This window comes from Biomphalaria glabrata, chromosome 18 (assembly GCF_947242115.1).
Source record: "Biomphalaria glabrata chromosome 18, xgBioGlab47.1, whole genome shotgun sequence".
In the NCBI taxonomy this organism is placed as follows: Eukaryota; Metazoa; Mollusca; class Gastropoda; family Planorbidae; genus Biomphalaria; species Biomphalaria glabrata.
Window position 1 is genome coordinate 5,430,079 of NC_074728.1, and position 18,511 is coordinate 5,448,589.

An 18,511-nucleotide genomic window follows, 5' to 3' on the forward strand; every position below is an offset into this window, starting at 1 on the left:
GCAGACATCATTCAAACAACCTATAGCATAGCTACCTAATTTATTTGTAGAATTCCTTGTGCATTTCAGACTAGTAAATAAATTATGCTTAGTTTAAGACCTAGGAGTAAATGCTATCATGCAAGACACTGCAATCACTTTTGCATTTCAGAATAGTAAGAAAGTTAAGTTCAGTTTAAGGCCAAGAACATTGAGTAAATGCTATCATATTCTTGTTTTAATATCTGTTTCTATGTCTAGCATGGAGGCCATTAGTTTCCAAAAATAAATTCTAGATGGCTATTAGAGATGAAGAGACATCAGAGACAATCGAAAATCCAAAAATTTTCAGTCTCAAGATTTTTTTTTTGCTTTTCTAGGTTTCATGTTTCTATCAGAATTGAAGATTTTTACAAACTTGCCCAATAAACCCACAGGACAGTGGAAGATGGCAGTGGGCACGGTTCAAACCTGAAACCATAAGACAACAATCCAGAATGCAGACACACATCCAGGCAGTCCTCACCACTTTAAAACTTGGCTACAGTCTAGGGTGGAGGCTCAGTGGCTGAGCGGTAAAAGCGCTTGGCTTCCAAACCGGGGTTTGAATCCTGGTGAAGACTGAGATTTTTAATTTTGGGATCTTCAGGCGCCTCTGAGTCCACCCAACTGCAATGGGTACCTGACATTAATTGGGGAAAAGTAAAGGTGGTTGTCATTATGCTGGTCACTGACACCCTCGTTAACCGTAGGCCACAAAAACAGATGACCTTTACATCATCTTCCCTATAGAACACAAGGTCTGAAAGGGGAACTTACTTCTCTTACAGTCTAGAGTCTAAATGAATTTATTCTATATTACACAAACAGAAGACTTGAGGCACTAGAAAAGCAACTCTGAATCTAATAGCACTTTATAAACTAGCAGTATTCACAAGCATGTTTAAGTGGAAAGGGGGGGGGGGTGATGTTTCAGCATACATTAGGAATAGGAAGCAATTCCCAAATATCTATTAGCACTGTAACATACTAGAAAAAAAAGTTGGAAATAAAAATAATTTAAAGACAGACTAATTAAAATTCAAATAAAATATTCTGTCTGATAATGCATGTTTTTATTCTATCTATTAATTAATTCTAAAAACAAATATCAAGCTTAAATCATTCTGCCAGGCTAACACATAAAAAAAAAAAAGATCTAATGAATTAATTTAATGTCCATTACATTTTTTACACTAATTGAGAACCATCTTCACATGTAATGTTTAAGCGTAGTATTAATGTATATTATGTACTCTATCAAATATTTTTTTATGCTTACAATATTTTATTATGTGAGATGCACAAATTCCTCAATGATAATAAAGATTATTATTATTATCATTATTATTATTTGTTTAGACTAAAAAAAAAGATAATTGGATTCATAATAATAAAAATAATAAGAAGAATATCTTTACATTTTGAAGCAAAAATGAGAGTATGAATTTAGTTTTAGTAAGAATGTCATAAAGTAAAGTTCCCATTTTAGACCTTACAATCTATAGGGCAGATGATGTAAAGGTCATCTCCACTCATGGTTAACGAGGGTGTCATGTGGCCAGCACAATGACTAACCGCCTTTACTTTCCCAAACTGATGTCAGGTACCCATTAGAGTTGGGTGGACTCACAGGGGCCCAAAGATCCTGAAATTTAAAATCCCAGTCTTCACCAGGATTTGAACCTGGGATGCCGGTTTGGAAGCCAAGCGCTTTACCGCTCAACCACCATGCCTCTAAGAAATGTCAATAATAGAGAAAAAAATTAACTGGTTTACTGGAAAGCTACCTGGTAAAGAGAAATTTCATAGCAGAGAACCAACGAAATAAAACAATTTTGGTTTTCTGAACTATTCTTTTTGAGAAAATTGTACCCCCAAAAACATCATCAAATCATCTTAAAGACACATTTCTGGTTTCATATCTTAAAACAAACACATAACAGAACTCCTTTACAGAGATCATAAAGCAAGTAACAGATTGCTGGAGTAACTTAGAACAGTTTAAACATTCATGTTCAATAAATTATAAGAAAATTTTTAAAAACTCTTTAACCCTTGATGATCTAAAAGATTACATTTTTCTTTTGGTTCAATCATGTCACTGTATTTCCAAAGTTTTACAAGGCCAAACTTTAAGTTTTCTTCTTATGGTTGGGATTTTTTTTTTCAAATTATGAAATCACTTCTAAGTAAAAAAAAAATATTTAAATTTACCAAAAGACATTAAAAAACAGAAATAAATCTGGTAAGCACTAAAAATGTTATGAACCTTGGATTTAAAAAAAAAAATGATACCAAACATTCAATTGCAATCTTGGGCTGGAATACTCATCTTATCTGCAGCAGGGGCCCCATGTCTAAGTTTGGCCTGAAACATGCGAAATATGAGCCAATGGCCCATCCTGCATTGTGCTATAATAGCTTGCTTAGGCCTAGACAGCCACCACTATGACGGAGGCCTGAAGAAGGCACCTCAAGTGTCTCCAGACTCCCTTGCATATGGAATAAGAAAAGTGTTGTTTTTTTTCTTTCCCATTTCTAACAAGTAGGCCTAAGCCAAAGCTGAGTACCCATGCATCCCTCACTAGTACCCATGCATCCCTCACTATACACTAACATGATACTTTTAGGAAATTAAATTGTATGCTAATGATATTAATTTTAGAATCAATGAACCATCAGATTCACCATTACCCAGGTTAATGAATTGGTTTGATAAAAAAACAACAAAAAAAACAACAACTAAACACTCATTAAAGAAACAAAGCTCTAATTTTTAAAAAATCATTTAAAATGAAATGCCTTTTTACTGTGTCATTTATTTCATTTTAGTTATATCTAAATTTTATCAATCACAATGAATAATTGTTTTGATTCTTAGAATGGACATAAACGCATCATTAAAAGTTTACTGTTAAAGTTAGCAATACTAAAACTATCCTAAGTACTAGAGAAAGCATTTACAAGTTGTTGAAACATATCTATGAATAAATGCATATTCAAATAGTATGTGTACATATTAAAAGGTTTAGAGGCTAACACCATGTGACATAAAACCTAAGATATCCATGCTTAGAGAGTACTAAATCTAGACTTGGAAAAGTGTTTTGGGTCAGGGGGGATTTCCAGTATGTTGGTACTAGCAAGATACAAGTCATTGCTTTTATTTTTCTTACCCTTCATATTTGTTGTACTTTTTAAAGTTCCAACCTCCCAGTAATAATTTTATGTTTTTAAACTCCTGTTTTTGAAATATATTAGATAAGATAATTTTATTGAAATAGCACCCACCCCCCACCCAAAAAAAAAAGGAATTTAACCTCAAAATTTCTTTTAAACATTATTTTCAAAAAAAGTAAAGTTTTATATATATATATATATATATCTTAGGCCTAGATATGTAATGATATTTTTAAAGTATAATCTTCCCTCAATAAGAAAACAGTGTCTTGCCATATACTTAAACATACTGGAAACTAGGAGGAGTCACAAAATGTAACAGACTGAGCACATTTTCAGATGCTGTTAATTGTTTTCAAAATTACATTTCATGCTTCATTAGTAATCTACTATTTGAATATTTTTCTTTGCTTTTCTCATAGATACAGGTTTAAACAAGAATGTAAATGCTTACCTTGAATGTTTTTGTTTTTTTTGTGCTCAGACTTAAAACATTGAACATGTCAAAGTTTATTGAAAAGCCTTCAGAAATATCTAGCAGTGAGGAGATTTTGAACAGAAATGTCAAACGATAAATTTTTGTTTGTTTATTAAGAAAAAAAGGATCTATAACAATTTGCTTAAATGAATCATAACATGCCACTTTTAAAAAAATGATTTCAGGCTCATTTCTAAATTAGTAATTAACTGTAAATATATAGTTTCTGAATCAATAACATTTCCCACTTCTTGTACTACTTTTTAATAATGTCATTTTGACTTTTATTAAATTTTAAAAGCTAAATTTCTAAATAACTATTTTTAATTTAAAAAAAAAGTAAATAGCCTTTACTTACTGGCATGAAATGTAGGAATCTCCAAAAATATTGTACATAGATTACAAAAAAATATTCTAAAGCCTCGACGATCAATGATTATTTGCTGTTTGGTCAGTGTACTCTTCCATTCTACTTTTCTAAAAGGTTTTGTAATGGTATATATAAGTGCAGATCAACACATTTTGTTTTCATGTTGACCCCCCAGACACACAGGCAAAAAAAAAACATAATTGAAAGAGGTTTAGAATTATGTTACATTTTTACAAAAATTGCTTTTGTATTATCACATCTCAGCATGCTTTTGTCTGGTTTCTTTTGTGGTCATGGGTATCTTTAAAAAGTTTTTTTATGCTGCCTTTAGGCGCTCAGAAAACAAAACTCAGCTTCAGCTGGAATTCAAACTCCCTGGATAGATAGCAGCTAACTCCCCTCAGCCACACATCCCATTTTTTCATCCCAAAAAGAAATTATAATTGCACTAAATAGGTAACCATGGTAACACAGTTAAATCAACATTTGTGTCTCAAAATAAAAAAAAAATTAAAATTAAATAAAAAAAAAATTCCAGTGTCTGACTGCTGGACACAAAAATAATCTTTAGTTTTACACACAAACAATATCAGTTCAAATGATGATTGAAAATTGGACATGTCTCATCATCCCATTTAAAGGTCTGTTCTATAAAGTGTATTTATTCATACAAGAGACAGTGACTTTCTGACCTCTCTAATAAGATATAGAGAAGTCTCAGACATGCATTAAAACAAAGAAACACAGTTTTCTCTACCTCACTGCAGAGCAGTCAATGAGTAACAAAATACAAACACAAAAGACAATGGCCTCCACAGAAAATTACAAATTCTAGACTCTAAATAAGCCATTTATCTAGTGTTAAATAAACTAGAATGATACCTTACAAGAAAGAGTTGTGGATAAAAAAGTGTCATTAATCCTAAATCTTATATTATAAAATATAGACATTACTTCAAAAAAGAAGATGATGACATCTTATGCATGTTCCTAGGTCAATCTAGTAATGCATGTAATCCAATGACTTAAATTCTGCCAAGTCATTGGTTTTCCTGGCTGACTCAGGCAACCCATTCCATATGGAACAAGGAATGTGCCTTTATCTTTATGTCTTTCTGAGTATTTTATTAGTTGTTTTTTTCTATTTGAAGATTATGGTTCAGTGTTTTATGTATAATTGCAACTTTACTTTTAAGTTTTCTATCCTGAAGGACCTCTAAATTTAGTGATTTAATGCAACCACATTTTTATTTCAGCCTAAAAATGTCATAAGCTAATTGAATAGTACTCTATGATCAATTACACACAAAAAAATGCTACAAATGCAGTATAATATTATTTCAAGACAGATTTTGATGTGTTGACAAGTATTAACTTAACCCCCAGGAAATTTAGTCAAGACTATAGTCTCAATAGAACTGGCTACACTGAAGAAAACTGATTTTCATCATTGATGTAATATAGTTTTTAAAATCCCTTCCCTTTAGGAATTTGCAGTTCATGGTTGAAAGTTTACATGGGTGTCATGTAGCCATTGCTACAACTAAATACCTTAAAAGTAAAAAAGTAAAGTTCCCCTTTCAGACCTTGTAGTCTATATAGCAGATGATGTAAAGGTCATCTGTTTCTGTGGCCTACGGTTTATGAGGGTGTTATGTGGCCAGCACAACGACCCAACCACCTTAACTTAACCAATAAATGTCAGGTAACCATTTGGTGTTAGTGTACGTGCATACACTATTACCCCATTACAGTGGGATGGATATCCTATAACAGGGGTTCTCAACCTGTGGGTCGTGACCCTTTGGGGGTCAATTGACGATTTGCCAGGGGTCGCCTAAACATTTCCCCTGAGAAAAAAATAAAATCTGAAGTTTGTAAGGTTAATATGTAATGACAGTTTACAGTTGTGTTTACAACTTCTGGAGTCATAACTAACCCCCTAACATTTTCTCCTCTCTGTGAAATATGGTTTACATTTGTAACTATCAGGATGTCTATCTGTCACTAAAGCTTACACAAACTCTTCCTTCATAAATTTAACATATAACACAAAATATCATTCACAAATTAGTTTCTTTAAATCTGTCATTATGAACTGAGAATCAAAACTTTTTTTTACCTTGTGTTCTATTCCAAATAGTGAATTTTGGTGAGGCCTTAAGAGCAACCATAATTTGCTCCATTGTAAGGTCAGGTTCAGCAAATGATAACTCCAGAGAGACAATAAAATAGTCTTTGCTATTGAAAATAAAATGTATACAATTAAGGAAATATGTTTTTAATGCCAAATCAATGTTTCTTAATTATGGAAGGCATTTTTCATAACATTTAAAATATAATAAACGTGCATAAGTTATGATGAAAACTATAAGAAATATATATTTCTTAAAATATATAATATAATAAGTAATTACTTAATCGTTATGGAGATATTAGCAGTAATTTTGTTTAAATTAAGTTTATAGCCTATAAAAATGTTTTAAATATTATCTGCGCTCACTTTGAAAGCATTTCACTAAGACTGACATAAAAGCTATTGAATAAAAAAACAAAATAGGAACGTTAACATGAATGTACCATCAATGATAAGTCAGACTTATTGACTATTATGTCTACTGCCCTCAGAATTTAGAACAAAAAAGAAAAACTTTACTTGGTAAAATGTTGAATCCAATAAAGAATAATTTAGCAGAAATACTTACAACATAATAGATGAGACCATATTAATTTGGTCTACAGTTTGAGTAGAACTAACCAAAATGTTTATCTTTTACAGAAACTGAACAGCAGGGGATAAGTAAAGAATAGGGTAAATAATAAGTCATGAAAATGATACAAGTTATGACATTAACAATGAGTGACATTCTTATTACTGACCTAAGTTGTATAATCTTTGCCATTCTGTATGAAGGATAATTTATAAAAGCATCTTGCACCTGTTGTAAACAACAAAATGAAATTAATTAAAAGCTTTATAGCATAATTTAATACTGCTAATGACTAATAAGAACTTATCTTCTTATCTTATAAAATGCAGATGTTACTTTAAAAAAAAAATTAAGATGATTATGCCCTACATGTTATGCATCTAGTCATGCATGTTAACCAATGACTTAAATTCTGCCCTAATGTTCTCAACTATAAATAGTCCAATTAGTCAATCTAAAGAAACTAGTGAAGAGATTCTTACCCACTCCATTACAGTCTTATTGAATGCATAATACTCTTGTGATGCATTATTATTAAGATCATTTGTCCAGTTCCAATTCTTAACCTCTATCTGGATATCTCTGTGAACATGCAGTAAAGCACTGGCTAGTGTTGAAGGTAAGGTACTGCTTGCTTGGGTTGTATTCAGGGTACTGCTTGCTTGAGTAGTAGACAGGGTACTGCTTGTCTGAGTTGTGGGCAGTGTACTGTTTACTTGAGTTGTTGTATTCAGGGTACTGCTTGCTTCAGTTGTAGACAGTGTACTGCTTGCTTCAGTAGTAGATATTGTACTGCTAGCTGGAGTTGTTAGTGGAGGAGTGCTGTCTTCTGTTGTATCCGTAGCCTCACTTGATGAAACAAATAATTCTGTGGAAGTCCAGGAGATATAGCAAATACAAATAAAAAAGCTTTAAGCATAAAATAGGAATGATCAAATGACTATGGATAACTAGTAATTATGTATGTTAAATGAATGTAGTTAAACTCTTTACAACAATTAGTTGAACAAAAAAGAATTCATCTAAAAATAAAGAGCATTTCTTGACTGAAAGTTGCCAAAAACCAATGCTTTTCTCCAAGTCCAAAACTACCCACAGGAGCAAGATGAGAAATAGAAAGGTCAGGCTTTTCAAACATCAAAGCATTTTTTTCTGGTGACTCTATCTCTTTGACCAATGACTAACAGTGTCCAAACAACCATGGCTCGCATAGAGTCTAAAAATCTCAAATTTGACCTCTTGACAGTATGTATAAATTTAGTTTACACCTATTTTATAGCTATTATCAAAAGATCTACCTACCCATGAAATCAGTAACATTTAATATAGACATGTTTCTCCAAAAAGGATCATCTGAATTTGATGCATTCATCAACAAATCTGTTAATTCTGATAAAGTAAGGTTGCGACCATCAAATGTTATCTCTATTTCTGCTATGATACTGCCTTGCCTGTAAAATTTAATCTAGATTAGAAGATATCAATAAAAAAAGATCTAGTCTAGAATTATGTAATATAAATCTAGACCTAATCTTCAAGTTCTAATTTCAAAGAAAAAAAAATGGGCTACCTATTAACTGTTGCTAATGATATTAGATCTAGATCTGAGAGTTTGGATCTATTAGAGTCTCTATAGTCTAGATCTATATATTTTATTTAAATATTAGACTATGTATGATACAGACTCTCTACAGCCTATGTGATCAGATCATTTATATCCAAAATATATTTAATTATACAACCCTTTTTTATGTGAACTAACAAACACATAGATTTAGATTTCTAGATGTTTATAAAATGTTTTACATGTTTTGGATCTTCCTTCAGAGTTGATAGGTAGGCCTATATCTAGATTATAGATCTAGGTCCCCTTATAGATCTAGACTAGATCTACTAGATTCTAGACTCAGATCAGTGATCAGTGAAAGGCAACCTTTTTAAGAGCAGGCCAAAAAAACTTAAAGAGAAACATTTTGGAGGATCATAATATTTTCTATTAAAAAAAAAACAACCAAAAATATATATTGTGATATTTTGAGTATTATGATAATAGATTGATTTCTAGAACAGAGATCTAGATCTAGATTTAGATCCAATAGTGAAAAGACTCTATTTTTTTTTAATACTTTAAATCAGGACAAGATGCAACCAGATGTGAATCATATAGATCTAGAATCTAAATCTAGCTGGATAGGGGCCTAATAGAGTCTAGATGTAAACTTTGCAATATTAATGAAATGTTTCAATTCGAAGGCCTATTCAAAACTTTATATTGTAAGTGAAATTGTTAGACTTCATTTTAAATTAATTATTACAAGACATCTGATGGGGCGATTTAAACACTTTCTGCTGTCCGGAATATGCCCATCGCCATCACTGCTCTAGATAGTAGATCTAGATCTCTTATTTTAGATCACAGTCGAAGACACACAAAATGATCCTCATTATTTAACAAAACATCATACCTGAAACGTTTAACATCTGATCTCAAATACGATGATTCATTTGAAAATGCAGCATTCATCTGTAGATTATATGACATTTTGTAATTAGATCTATATAGATCTTATGTGATGGTCTTTAAAGTATTAAGAAATTAAAATGATATAAAATAATTGAAAAAAAAAATCTTCAGTATTTTAAAACTTTAAAACTGAAGTGGGGGATCTGTCTTTAAAAAAAATAAAAAGGGAGGGGACAAAAACGAAGTCACTACGAATATAATTTTAAAATCGTTTATATCTAAGTATTTCTTATTCCAATTTAACTCTCCATATAATCCGTTGGACGTCTATAATAAGATAAAATATTAAAAAAAAATAAATAAATAAATAAATCTGGCGAATTCAAATACCGAAAGATAACAGGAGAACTAATAATTCTAAAGACGCTGACCAAATGTATATCACTTACATACAACTAGTTTGGGTATCTAATCTGGTATAAATTGGAGTCAATCAATCTGTCCTGGGATCTTACAGCACCAGAAACTCATACTTTTTAAAGTTTTTCATTAAAAAAAAAAAAAAAGATGAAGCCTCAAGCCAAATTATCTGCTCAACATTCCCGTACGCACCAATATTTGACTTGTCCCATCTACGCTTATATCATTTCTCTACATTTTAAATGTTTGACATTAGCTTCACGCGTTTGGAAGTGTATTTATCCGAATAATTAACCAACAATTCGAGCAGATAGACCTCGCCAGTCTAGTCAAGCGATACACACAGGAGAGTCTTCAAAGTCAAGCTCGAGGTTAACACAAGAGCGTCAGGTGTGGAGTCCCTTAAATGTAGGTAGTTTGGGAATATTAACTTTTGTATTCCCTCCAATTTCTCCTGCAAAAGAATTGGTTCCAAACGTATTGCGTTCGTTTCGACCACACCTTTACTGTCATTTACCCAAGGTCACCAAAAAGTGTCCTGAAAATTCTGTCTCTCAAGTTATATACATAAACATTGGCACATGTATAATAAGTGGGACATAATATGCTTGCGAGTGTGTTTATCTTAGAATTCGTTGACCATACATACCAAAGCCTCGGTTTGGTTTTTCAGAAGTTGATACTCATCCGACGCTGTATTATTGTAAGCTTCCGACCAAGCCATATTGTCAAACCTCAATGTGGCTAAGTATTGGGAATGAGTGACCGCAACCGTGCTGCTGAAGTCGGTCGTCGAGTTGCCAGTTGAAACTGTCGCAGATATCGTCGCATTGTCCATTGAAACTGTCGTAGTCCCATTGCTCAACGAAACTGTCGCAGCGTTCGTCGCATTGTCCGTTGAAATTGGTGCAGTAGTTTGCATTGGCCCTATGCTGACGTCTTGCGCGCTTTCACTTCCGGGTGATGCAGTCGAGTTTTCAAGAGTAGGGCCAGAGTCTGCAAGGACAACAATTACTGGTACGGTTGTAGAGTCAGCATCTGAAAAATGAAAAATAAATACAGCAATTAGAGATCATCACCTTTTTTTGTGTGTTCTTATCATTGAAACAAATACAAGTAAAGTAAGAAGGTTTCCCTTGCGGTCATGTGGCAGATGGTGTAAAGCTTACCTGTTTCAAGGGCTGACGGTTAACGTGATATATCGATAACCCAAAGACCAACCACCTTGTCGGGTACCCCGGGTTCCTAAGGTTTAGAATCCCTGTTTTCACAGAAGTCGTTAAACTCAGCCAACCCCCTCCCCAATAGGAAATTGTTGAAAATTACATTATAATTAAATGAGACAATAATCATATTTCATGAATAATTGCCAAAAGTATTGTTGGATGATTTACAAATAAAGGGCGATTACTGTATGGTCACTTTACTCTGATGTGGTGGGTTCTGATTTTGTTGACACGTACATGTTTATTTGACATCGGCACCAGAGAAACATAAGTGTATCAATCTCGTAAAGTGCTTCAGGGATTATATTAGTCGTCAGCAGATCATGACTTCTGTTTCCTCCAGACAACTATTTTAAGATAAGGGACAGCGGAGACAGAAGACCCACGATCAAAATCTTTGACATCTTTGATGCCTACAGGAAAGTATCAGTCAGAGGCAGGCGCAGACATTGGAAGCAGTTCATGAATCGTATTTTCAACAGAATTCAGTATCTGTCTGATAACTGAAATCCTATCGACAATTCAAATATGTCTACCTTGACCCACATAGCCCCCACTCCCCTCTCAGAATGTCTAGAATGGTCTACATGGCGATATAGACAACCAACAAACAAAACCTCTAATCTTATCTCAATAATTTGAACTTTTTAAAAATCGTATCTAATGCTATCTTTCGTTAATCCACCGTTTTTTAAACAGTTTCTTAGTTCTTATAACCAAAAGGGGAAATAAGTCATTTAGGCTATCGGAATTAATCTGTACATTTCAAAGACTCATTCCTTCTCACCTTAATGCGTACAAGACCATGTCATATCAAAGGCATTCGCTTGAAAAGGTCACGGACAAACAAGTGAACAGCCAATCGCGATCGAAAAGAATACTCGCGCGTTTTGTCCCAGACTTAAAGTCGAAAATAGTTTTCTGACTGGCTACACACAAGCAGAAGAACACTACTTGTAAGCAAGCATGCCGAGAACAGTGCGATATTGACTACTGGCAACCTTTTTTTCTGTGCCCCCTTGTGACACAATTACTTAAGCACTTAAAAATGTATCTTAAAGACCACCCCTTTCTTTCTCTCTCTCTCTCTCTCTATCTGTCACACACAAAACAACTATCGTTCGTCTGTAAAATTAAAATGCATGTAGGCAGCTAAGCAGGCCATGTTCAAATCGATGGACTAATAAAGGCGTAAGGATAAGTCGATAATTCGGCTCATCGATTCCGTTAAAATAGTCCCTAGTAGTAAGAGACACCTCTTAACAAAACACTTTTTTAATTGCCATCCAACGATTTCATTTCCTACAATTTTAAAGCTTTATGACCATTCTGTAGTAAAATTAAGTATGTTTCTAGTTGACATGAACGAGTAGATTAACATATGGATACGCGCAGCCCTTTAATTTTCTTTTTAAGGAACGTCTGTAATTTATAAGATAAGATACACATCTACTAGAATATAATAATCAAAATACAATCAATTTATAGAATTTTCACATGCAAATAAAAAAAAAAAATTAAAAAAAAATTATATTCTAGAATTCGATTCATGCACCAACAAGTAGTGATGTCAGTCAAACATATATACTGGGCAACTGAGCATAAATAGTGATAGAAAAAAAAAAGTAATGTAAAAACATCGTTCTACTCTATATCCTGGATAAAGCAATACCAGCAGGTCTCTGTACAAGCCATTTAGCTCTTGGAGTAATGGGCGTCTTGGAGTAATGCGACGCCCAGTCACGCTAGGAAACGAATTCATTGTCAAAATGTAAACAAATATAAATACTAGAGAAAGTGATGCTATTAGTTTTAAAATTTCGCCAGTTCTGTTGGGGTCGTGACAGCCTTGCATTTCTTTATAAGACATAGTTCAATTCATGATAGTTGTATCTAATTTCATTCAAAGAGTGTGAAGCAATGGCAGAGACGCTATCAGGCATGAAAAGATTGGATTCAAGGCACAGCACAGGAGCGCATGCAGAAATGTCTCCACATGAAGTAGACCGATCTGTGTTTGAACACGGTTATGTGGATAGCTTCTGATCGATAGAAAAGTGCAGACTATCATCTGCGCGAATCTTCACAGCACTTTCCGCGACGCAGAGTTTCAGTGAGTGATTGAAACTTGTCAACTCACTCCTGTGACACAAACACTGTGCTGGTTGAAGAAGGGTTTTCATTTTGTGATCGCCTGTTAGAGAAAAAACAAAACTACAGCCTATAGCCTCTACTAGTTAACAGTTTGGTGATATACGAAGTCTAAAACACAGTCATTGGAGGAATATTTCTTGTGTTACATGTCTATCCAGTGTAACATGTCTATCCAGTGTTACACGTCTATCCAGTGTTACAATGTCTATCCAGTGTTACGTGTCTATTCAGTGTTACTTGTCTATCCAGTGTTACATGTCTATCCAGTGTTACTTGTCTATTCAGTGTTACATGTCTATCCAGTGTTACATGTCTATCCAGTGTTACATGTCTATCCAGTGTTACTTGTCTATCCAGTGTTACAATGTCTATCCAGTGTTACTTGTCTATCCAGTGTTACATGTCTATCCAGTGTTACATGTCTATTCAGTGTTACGTGTCTATTCAGTGTTACGTGTCTATCCAGTGTTACAATGTCTATCCAGTGTTACATGTCTATCCAGTGTTACAATGTCTATCCAGTGTTACAAGTGTTACATGTCTATTCAGTGTTACATATCTATTCAGTGTTACGTGTCTATCCAGTGTTACTTGTCTATCCAGTGTTACTTGTCTATCCAGTGTTACGTGTCTATTCAGTGTTACAATGTCTATCCAGTGTTACTTGTCTATCCAGTGTTACTTGTCTATCCAGTGTTACTTGTCTATCCAGTGTTACGTGTCTATCCAGTGTTACATGTCTATCCAGTGTTACATGTCTATTCAGTGTTACATGTCTATCCAGTGTTACGTGTCTATTCAGTGTTACGTGTCTATCCAGTGTTACAATGTCTATCCAGTGTTACATGTCTATTCAGTGTTACATGTCTATCCAGTGTTACATGTCTATCCAGTGTTACTTGTCTATCCAGTGTTACTTGTCTATCCAGTGTTACGTGTCTATTCAGTGTTACAATGTCTATCCAGTGTTACTTGTCTATCCAGTGTTACTTGTCTATCCAGTGTTACTTGTCTATCCAGTGTTACGTGTCTATTCAGTGTTACATGTCTATTCAGTGTTACATGTCTATCCAGTGTTACTTGTCTATCCAGTGTTACGTGTCTATCCAGTGTTACATGTCTATCCAGTGTTACATAGTCTATCCATTGTTACGTGTGTCTATCCATTATTACGTGTCTTTTCAGTGTTACACAAGTAACAGAGATTCTCCCATTGCACAAGTCTGTATTAACGAAGATCACTTCTAAAGAGATCAAAGAACTCGTGTTTTAAAAAAAAATTGAGAGATCTGGTTCACCTTGACACCTTAACACGGGAGGCGATTCGGAGGGTTCTCGCCTTTGCTCGGGGACAAAATATTGCTCTGGACAGACAGCTGTCAATCAATTCACCAATAAACTTAATCAACTCGTTGGGACAAATGATTCATGCAAGAAAAGAAACGCCTGCATTTTTATTTTTATCTACGCCCATTTTACTACCTCCACCTTTTTTTTGTTTGTTTCTCCTCCTTCCGTTTTCTCTCTCTCTTTCTCTCTCGCTGTCTCACTCTCTCTCTCCCTCCCTCCCTTTCTCTCTCCCTCCCTCCCTCCCTCCCTCCCCCTCTCTCTCTCCCTCCCTCTCTCTCTCTCTCTCTCTCTCTCTCTTCCCTCCTTGTTCACACTCTCTTTGTGTCTGGCTGTTTTCTCGTCTAGTAATTCTCTCACTCCCTTACTTTTATTTTTACAAAGCTTATATCAGCTCACTCCGTCTGTCTGTCTGTCTGTCTGTCTGGCAAAAAGTTTGTAAATGTTCTTTCTTCGACACCAAATCTGGTAGAAATTTAGCACAATTATTTCTTGTGCCTGACTAAACAACAATCAATATAAAAAATCAATTAGTTGATTAACTATTGGTAATTACTTATTTTGTTTGGTGTCGAACAAAGGAAAGAAATTGTACTTGACAGATATGTTGATATAAGTCGAACTAGTCATATTGAGGAGGCTTTAGTCCTCAGTGAACGCGTTCTTTTTATGTATTTAAAAAGCGATCACTGTCACATTCACATAGATACCCCCCCTTCTTCTCCCCCCACCCCCTTTTCCCAACTGGTCCAGACAAGTGTTAGGATTATAGCGCATTGAGTAAGCTGAAAGCATGACATTGCGCTAAACAAAAACAATTAGTCTAGATCTATGACAAATTTAATTACATGACTGATCCAAACGAATTGATACAATTACACTTAATATAAGCTTTGTTTTTTCAAAATTGTATTTTTTTTCCTTGTACGTGCTACACCTTTCTGTTCGTCTCTCGATCTCAAACACACATGCGCAAGATTTGTCTTATCCTGACGTGTGGGCGTGGCACATGACTATTGTATCTCCATCAAGGTAAAAAAAAAACAACACCTTGTAATTATGTCAGCATAATTATTCACTAATTGCAAGGTTTCATGTCGTTTCAGCAGCGGCACTAACAGTGCCGGATACACGACCGTGACTAGATAATGCGGCCGCCTAGAGTCTCACCCTTAAAGGCGGGAATCAACATTATTTATTTAATTCAATTTATAATTATTATTACGAAATATTCAGATTGAATATAAGAGAATTATGGGTTAAATTTACAAGTACTCATTTTCTTTTATTACAAATATGTCATGATTTCTGATTTATTAATATAATTAAGCTCATTTAAAGGTGAAAAGTGTTGGGGGTGGGGAGCTTCAATAAACATCTTGACCTGGACCTTGTGGATGCCTGCTTACTAGGATGCCATAGCATTAATAATAATAATCGTAATCTCTTTAGGAACGTCCGAAACAAACACAAACTTGGTAACAAGCAATATGTATAAAAAATCCTTTTAAAGAAAACAAACTTATCTAAGAGAAAGAACTTTGCACTTACAACTATATCTCTCAATAATGTAGAAGTTATTCCCGTATTCGATACCCAACAAAAATAATTAATTACCAACAATTAATTGACTAAGTGGTTACTTTTTTGTTTCATTTTTTTTTTAGGTACAATAGGTACAATAAATACATTTATAAAATTTCAATTTGATCCAAGAATGGATGTAGTTGAAATAACGTGCTCAACTTTCTAAGGGGACGAAACCCAACACATTTAGCAGTATCTGTGAATGCTTAAGGATCAATTTCCCTTCATGGTATAAAAAAATTAATTGACTATTTGTATTTTTTTTTTAATTGATACATGTCTTGTCTTTGCCAATGAATAATTCTGCAAAGTTTTAGCTTAATCCGAGATTAGGTGTGGGAAAAATGACGTGTACAAACTTTTTACCAGACAGAAAGAGCTTTGTAAAAAAAAACCTGCACAGGACACAAACATGATAAAAAATGAATTGGTGTGTGGGCGTAGGGTAATATAGGGGAAGAAACAGAGAAGGAGAGAGAGAGAGAGAGAAATTAAGAAGATAGATTATTTCAGAATGAGTTGGAAGAAAATACTTTAGAATATTTATCGTTAAGTCTTTTGAAACATCAAGTGATATGTCAAAGTCCTGTAAATTTACCAGTTACCGTGTCAACGCTTCAGAGGTCACAGACCACTTTTTTATTTTGTGGCGCAAAAAAAAAAATAAAAAAAATTCAAAAGCTTGCCTCCAGGCATTTTAGGTCATCATGACATACAGTTAAACATAGCACGATTATGTACTTAACATCAGTCTTTAGAGTAATTTATGTGTGTTTGTTTTGTTTTGTGCTAAAAAAAAATTTAAATACTTATTTCACCTTTCAGTGACCTTTCTGTGAAACTCATATCAACTCACTAACTCACTAACTCACTTTTTTTCTCCCAATTTTCATCCTCGGACCAAGTTGAAACTTTGCACAATTATTCAGTGTCCCCAGCAAAACACGAGTCAATAGAAAATTAATTGATTAGTTAATTAAATAGTGGTATTTAATTTTTTTTAGTAATATTGGAAAAGGGGAATACACGTTACAGTACTGAGATATATGGCTGAAAATGTAGAATTCTTCCCCTTAGATAAGGCATTTAAACAATATTTTGCTTGTAAATTGATTGTTTTCCTTCTGAGACAGAACTTTACAAGACAGGTACAAGTCAAATGCATGATTCCTATAACCAGCGTGTTTTGATGGGATTATGTGGGCAGCACAATGATCCACCAAATATAGCTAATTAGAGCTGACTAGAATTAGGTACGCCCTAATCAGGGGCGGACTGGATGTCAAAATCGGCCAAGGCATTTCTATACCATCCGGCCCACACATTGTATATCATATGACGGGCATCCGATTATAGGTCTATCTTTCCTCAAAATCATTAGGTATCTATAACTGTATGCATGCCTACAATGAACTCCATAGCTTCAAATGATATATAAGCCTTATGTTGCTTTTTGATAGCTAAGTGTGTTGGTCCTAAAAGGAGGAAGCCTAAAAGTTATATTTAGTATGTTCACAATGAATTTATTCAAAAGTTACTTGAAGTTTTATTAGTCAAGATATAATGCGCCTACAGCGGTTCAGTTGTCTACCAGCAGTTTGGTGCTACAAGTCAACGACCGTCAACATCAGTCAGGAAGTGGTCATGACACCAATTGACCTTTCCATCTTGTCACCCTTACTTTTTGTCTAAACTACTTAACACCGCCCATGCCGTGAGATAAAAATGTAACGGAGTTCAGGGGAGATAATGTCGAGGAAAAACAAAACATGGTAATGAATACATGTTTACGTATCAAAAAGTACTTTGCAGGCTAATGTCACTTGATCTATGAGTTTAGTGTTTACATCTAGATATATGCTGGATTTAATCGCTCTAGTTAACAATGCAAGGAGACATATCTCTTTCAATAAAATACTGAGCAGACTGGCTATCAATCTCGTCTCCTCCCTCCAATATTTAACTGCATTGCGCCATTGCTTGCTTCTTTCTATTAAATTTTCACTCGGCTTCTCTCTCACTCCTCTCTCTTCTTCCATTTCATTCCTCTCTCCTTCTTTATTCTGCTCTCTTTCTATATGTCTCTTTTCTTTTGTTCACTCCCTCGCCTCTCTTTTTCTTTCTCTCTTCTATGTTATTCTCACTCTACTGCTTGTTATCTTTCTCTTATTATCTCCTTTCCTCTTACTCTCTCTACTTCCCTCTCTGCGCCTCTTACTTTCCCTCAGAATCTCTCTTTCTGTCTCTCTCTCTCTCTCACGTTAAGCTGTGTAATTACTGAGCTATTATTCATCTACTTCACTCCTATATACATATTAAATCTTCTCGTTTATTTCTAACCGACTCTCTCTGTCTCTCCCCCTGACTGTCTGTCTCTCTCTCTTTCTCTGTCTCTCTCTCTGTCTGTCTCTCTCTATCTCTCTCTGTCTTTCAGTGTCTCCCTGTCTCTCTCTCTCTTTGTCTATATTAGTCTCTCTCTGTCTCACTGTCTCTCTCTCTCTGTCTCTCTCTCTTTGTCTCTATTAGTCTCTCTCTGTCTCACTGTCTCTCTCT

At 34.4% G+C, this 18,511-nt stretch overlaps 1 protein-coding gene across 3 annotated transcripts in view; it reads right to left on the reverse strand.

Annotated features, from left to right (window-relative positions):
- LOC106072185 (serine-rich adhesin for platelets-like) overlaps positions 1-18,511 on the reverse strand; it is a 79,377-nt gene that overhangs the window by 20,618 nt on the left and 40,248 nt on the right. For all 3 annotated transcript variants that reach the window (XM_056017133.1, XM_056017132.1, XM_056017131.1), the window contains exons 3-8: positions 10,294-10,682; positions 9,226-9,284; positions 8,063-8,211; positions 7,243-7,628; positions 6,930-6,988; positions 6,172-6,290 (exon numbers count right to left, since the gene is read on the reverse strand). In XM_056017133.1, coding sequence (XP_055873108.1) covers positions 6,172-6,290; positions 6,930-6,988; positions 7,243-7,628; positions 8,063-8,211; positions 9,226-9,284; positions 10,294-10,682 — 1,161 coding nt within the window. The remainder of the gene's footprint in view (positions 1-6,171; positions 6,291-6,929; positions 6,989-7,242; positions 7,629-8,062; positions 8,212-9,225; positions 9,285-10,293; positions 10,683-18,511) is intronic.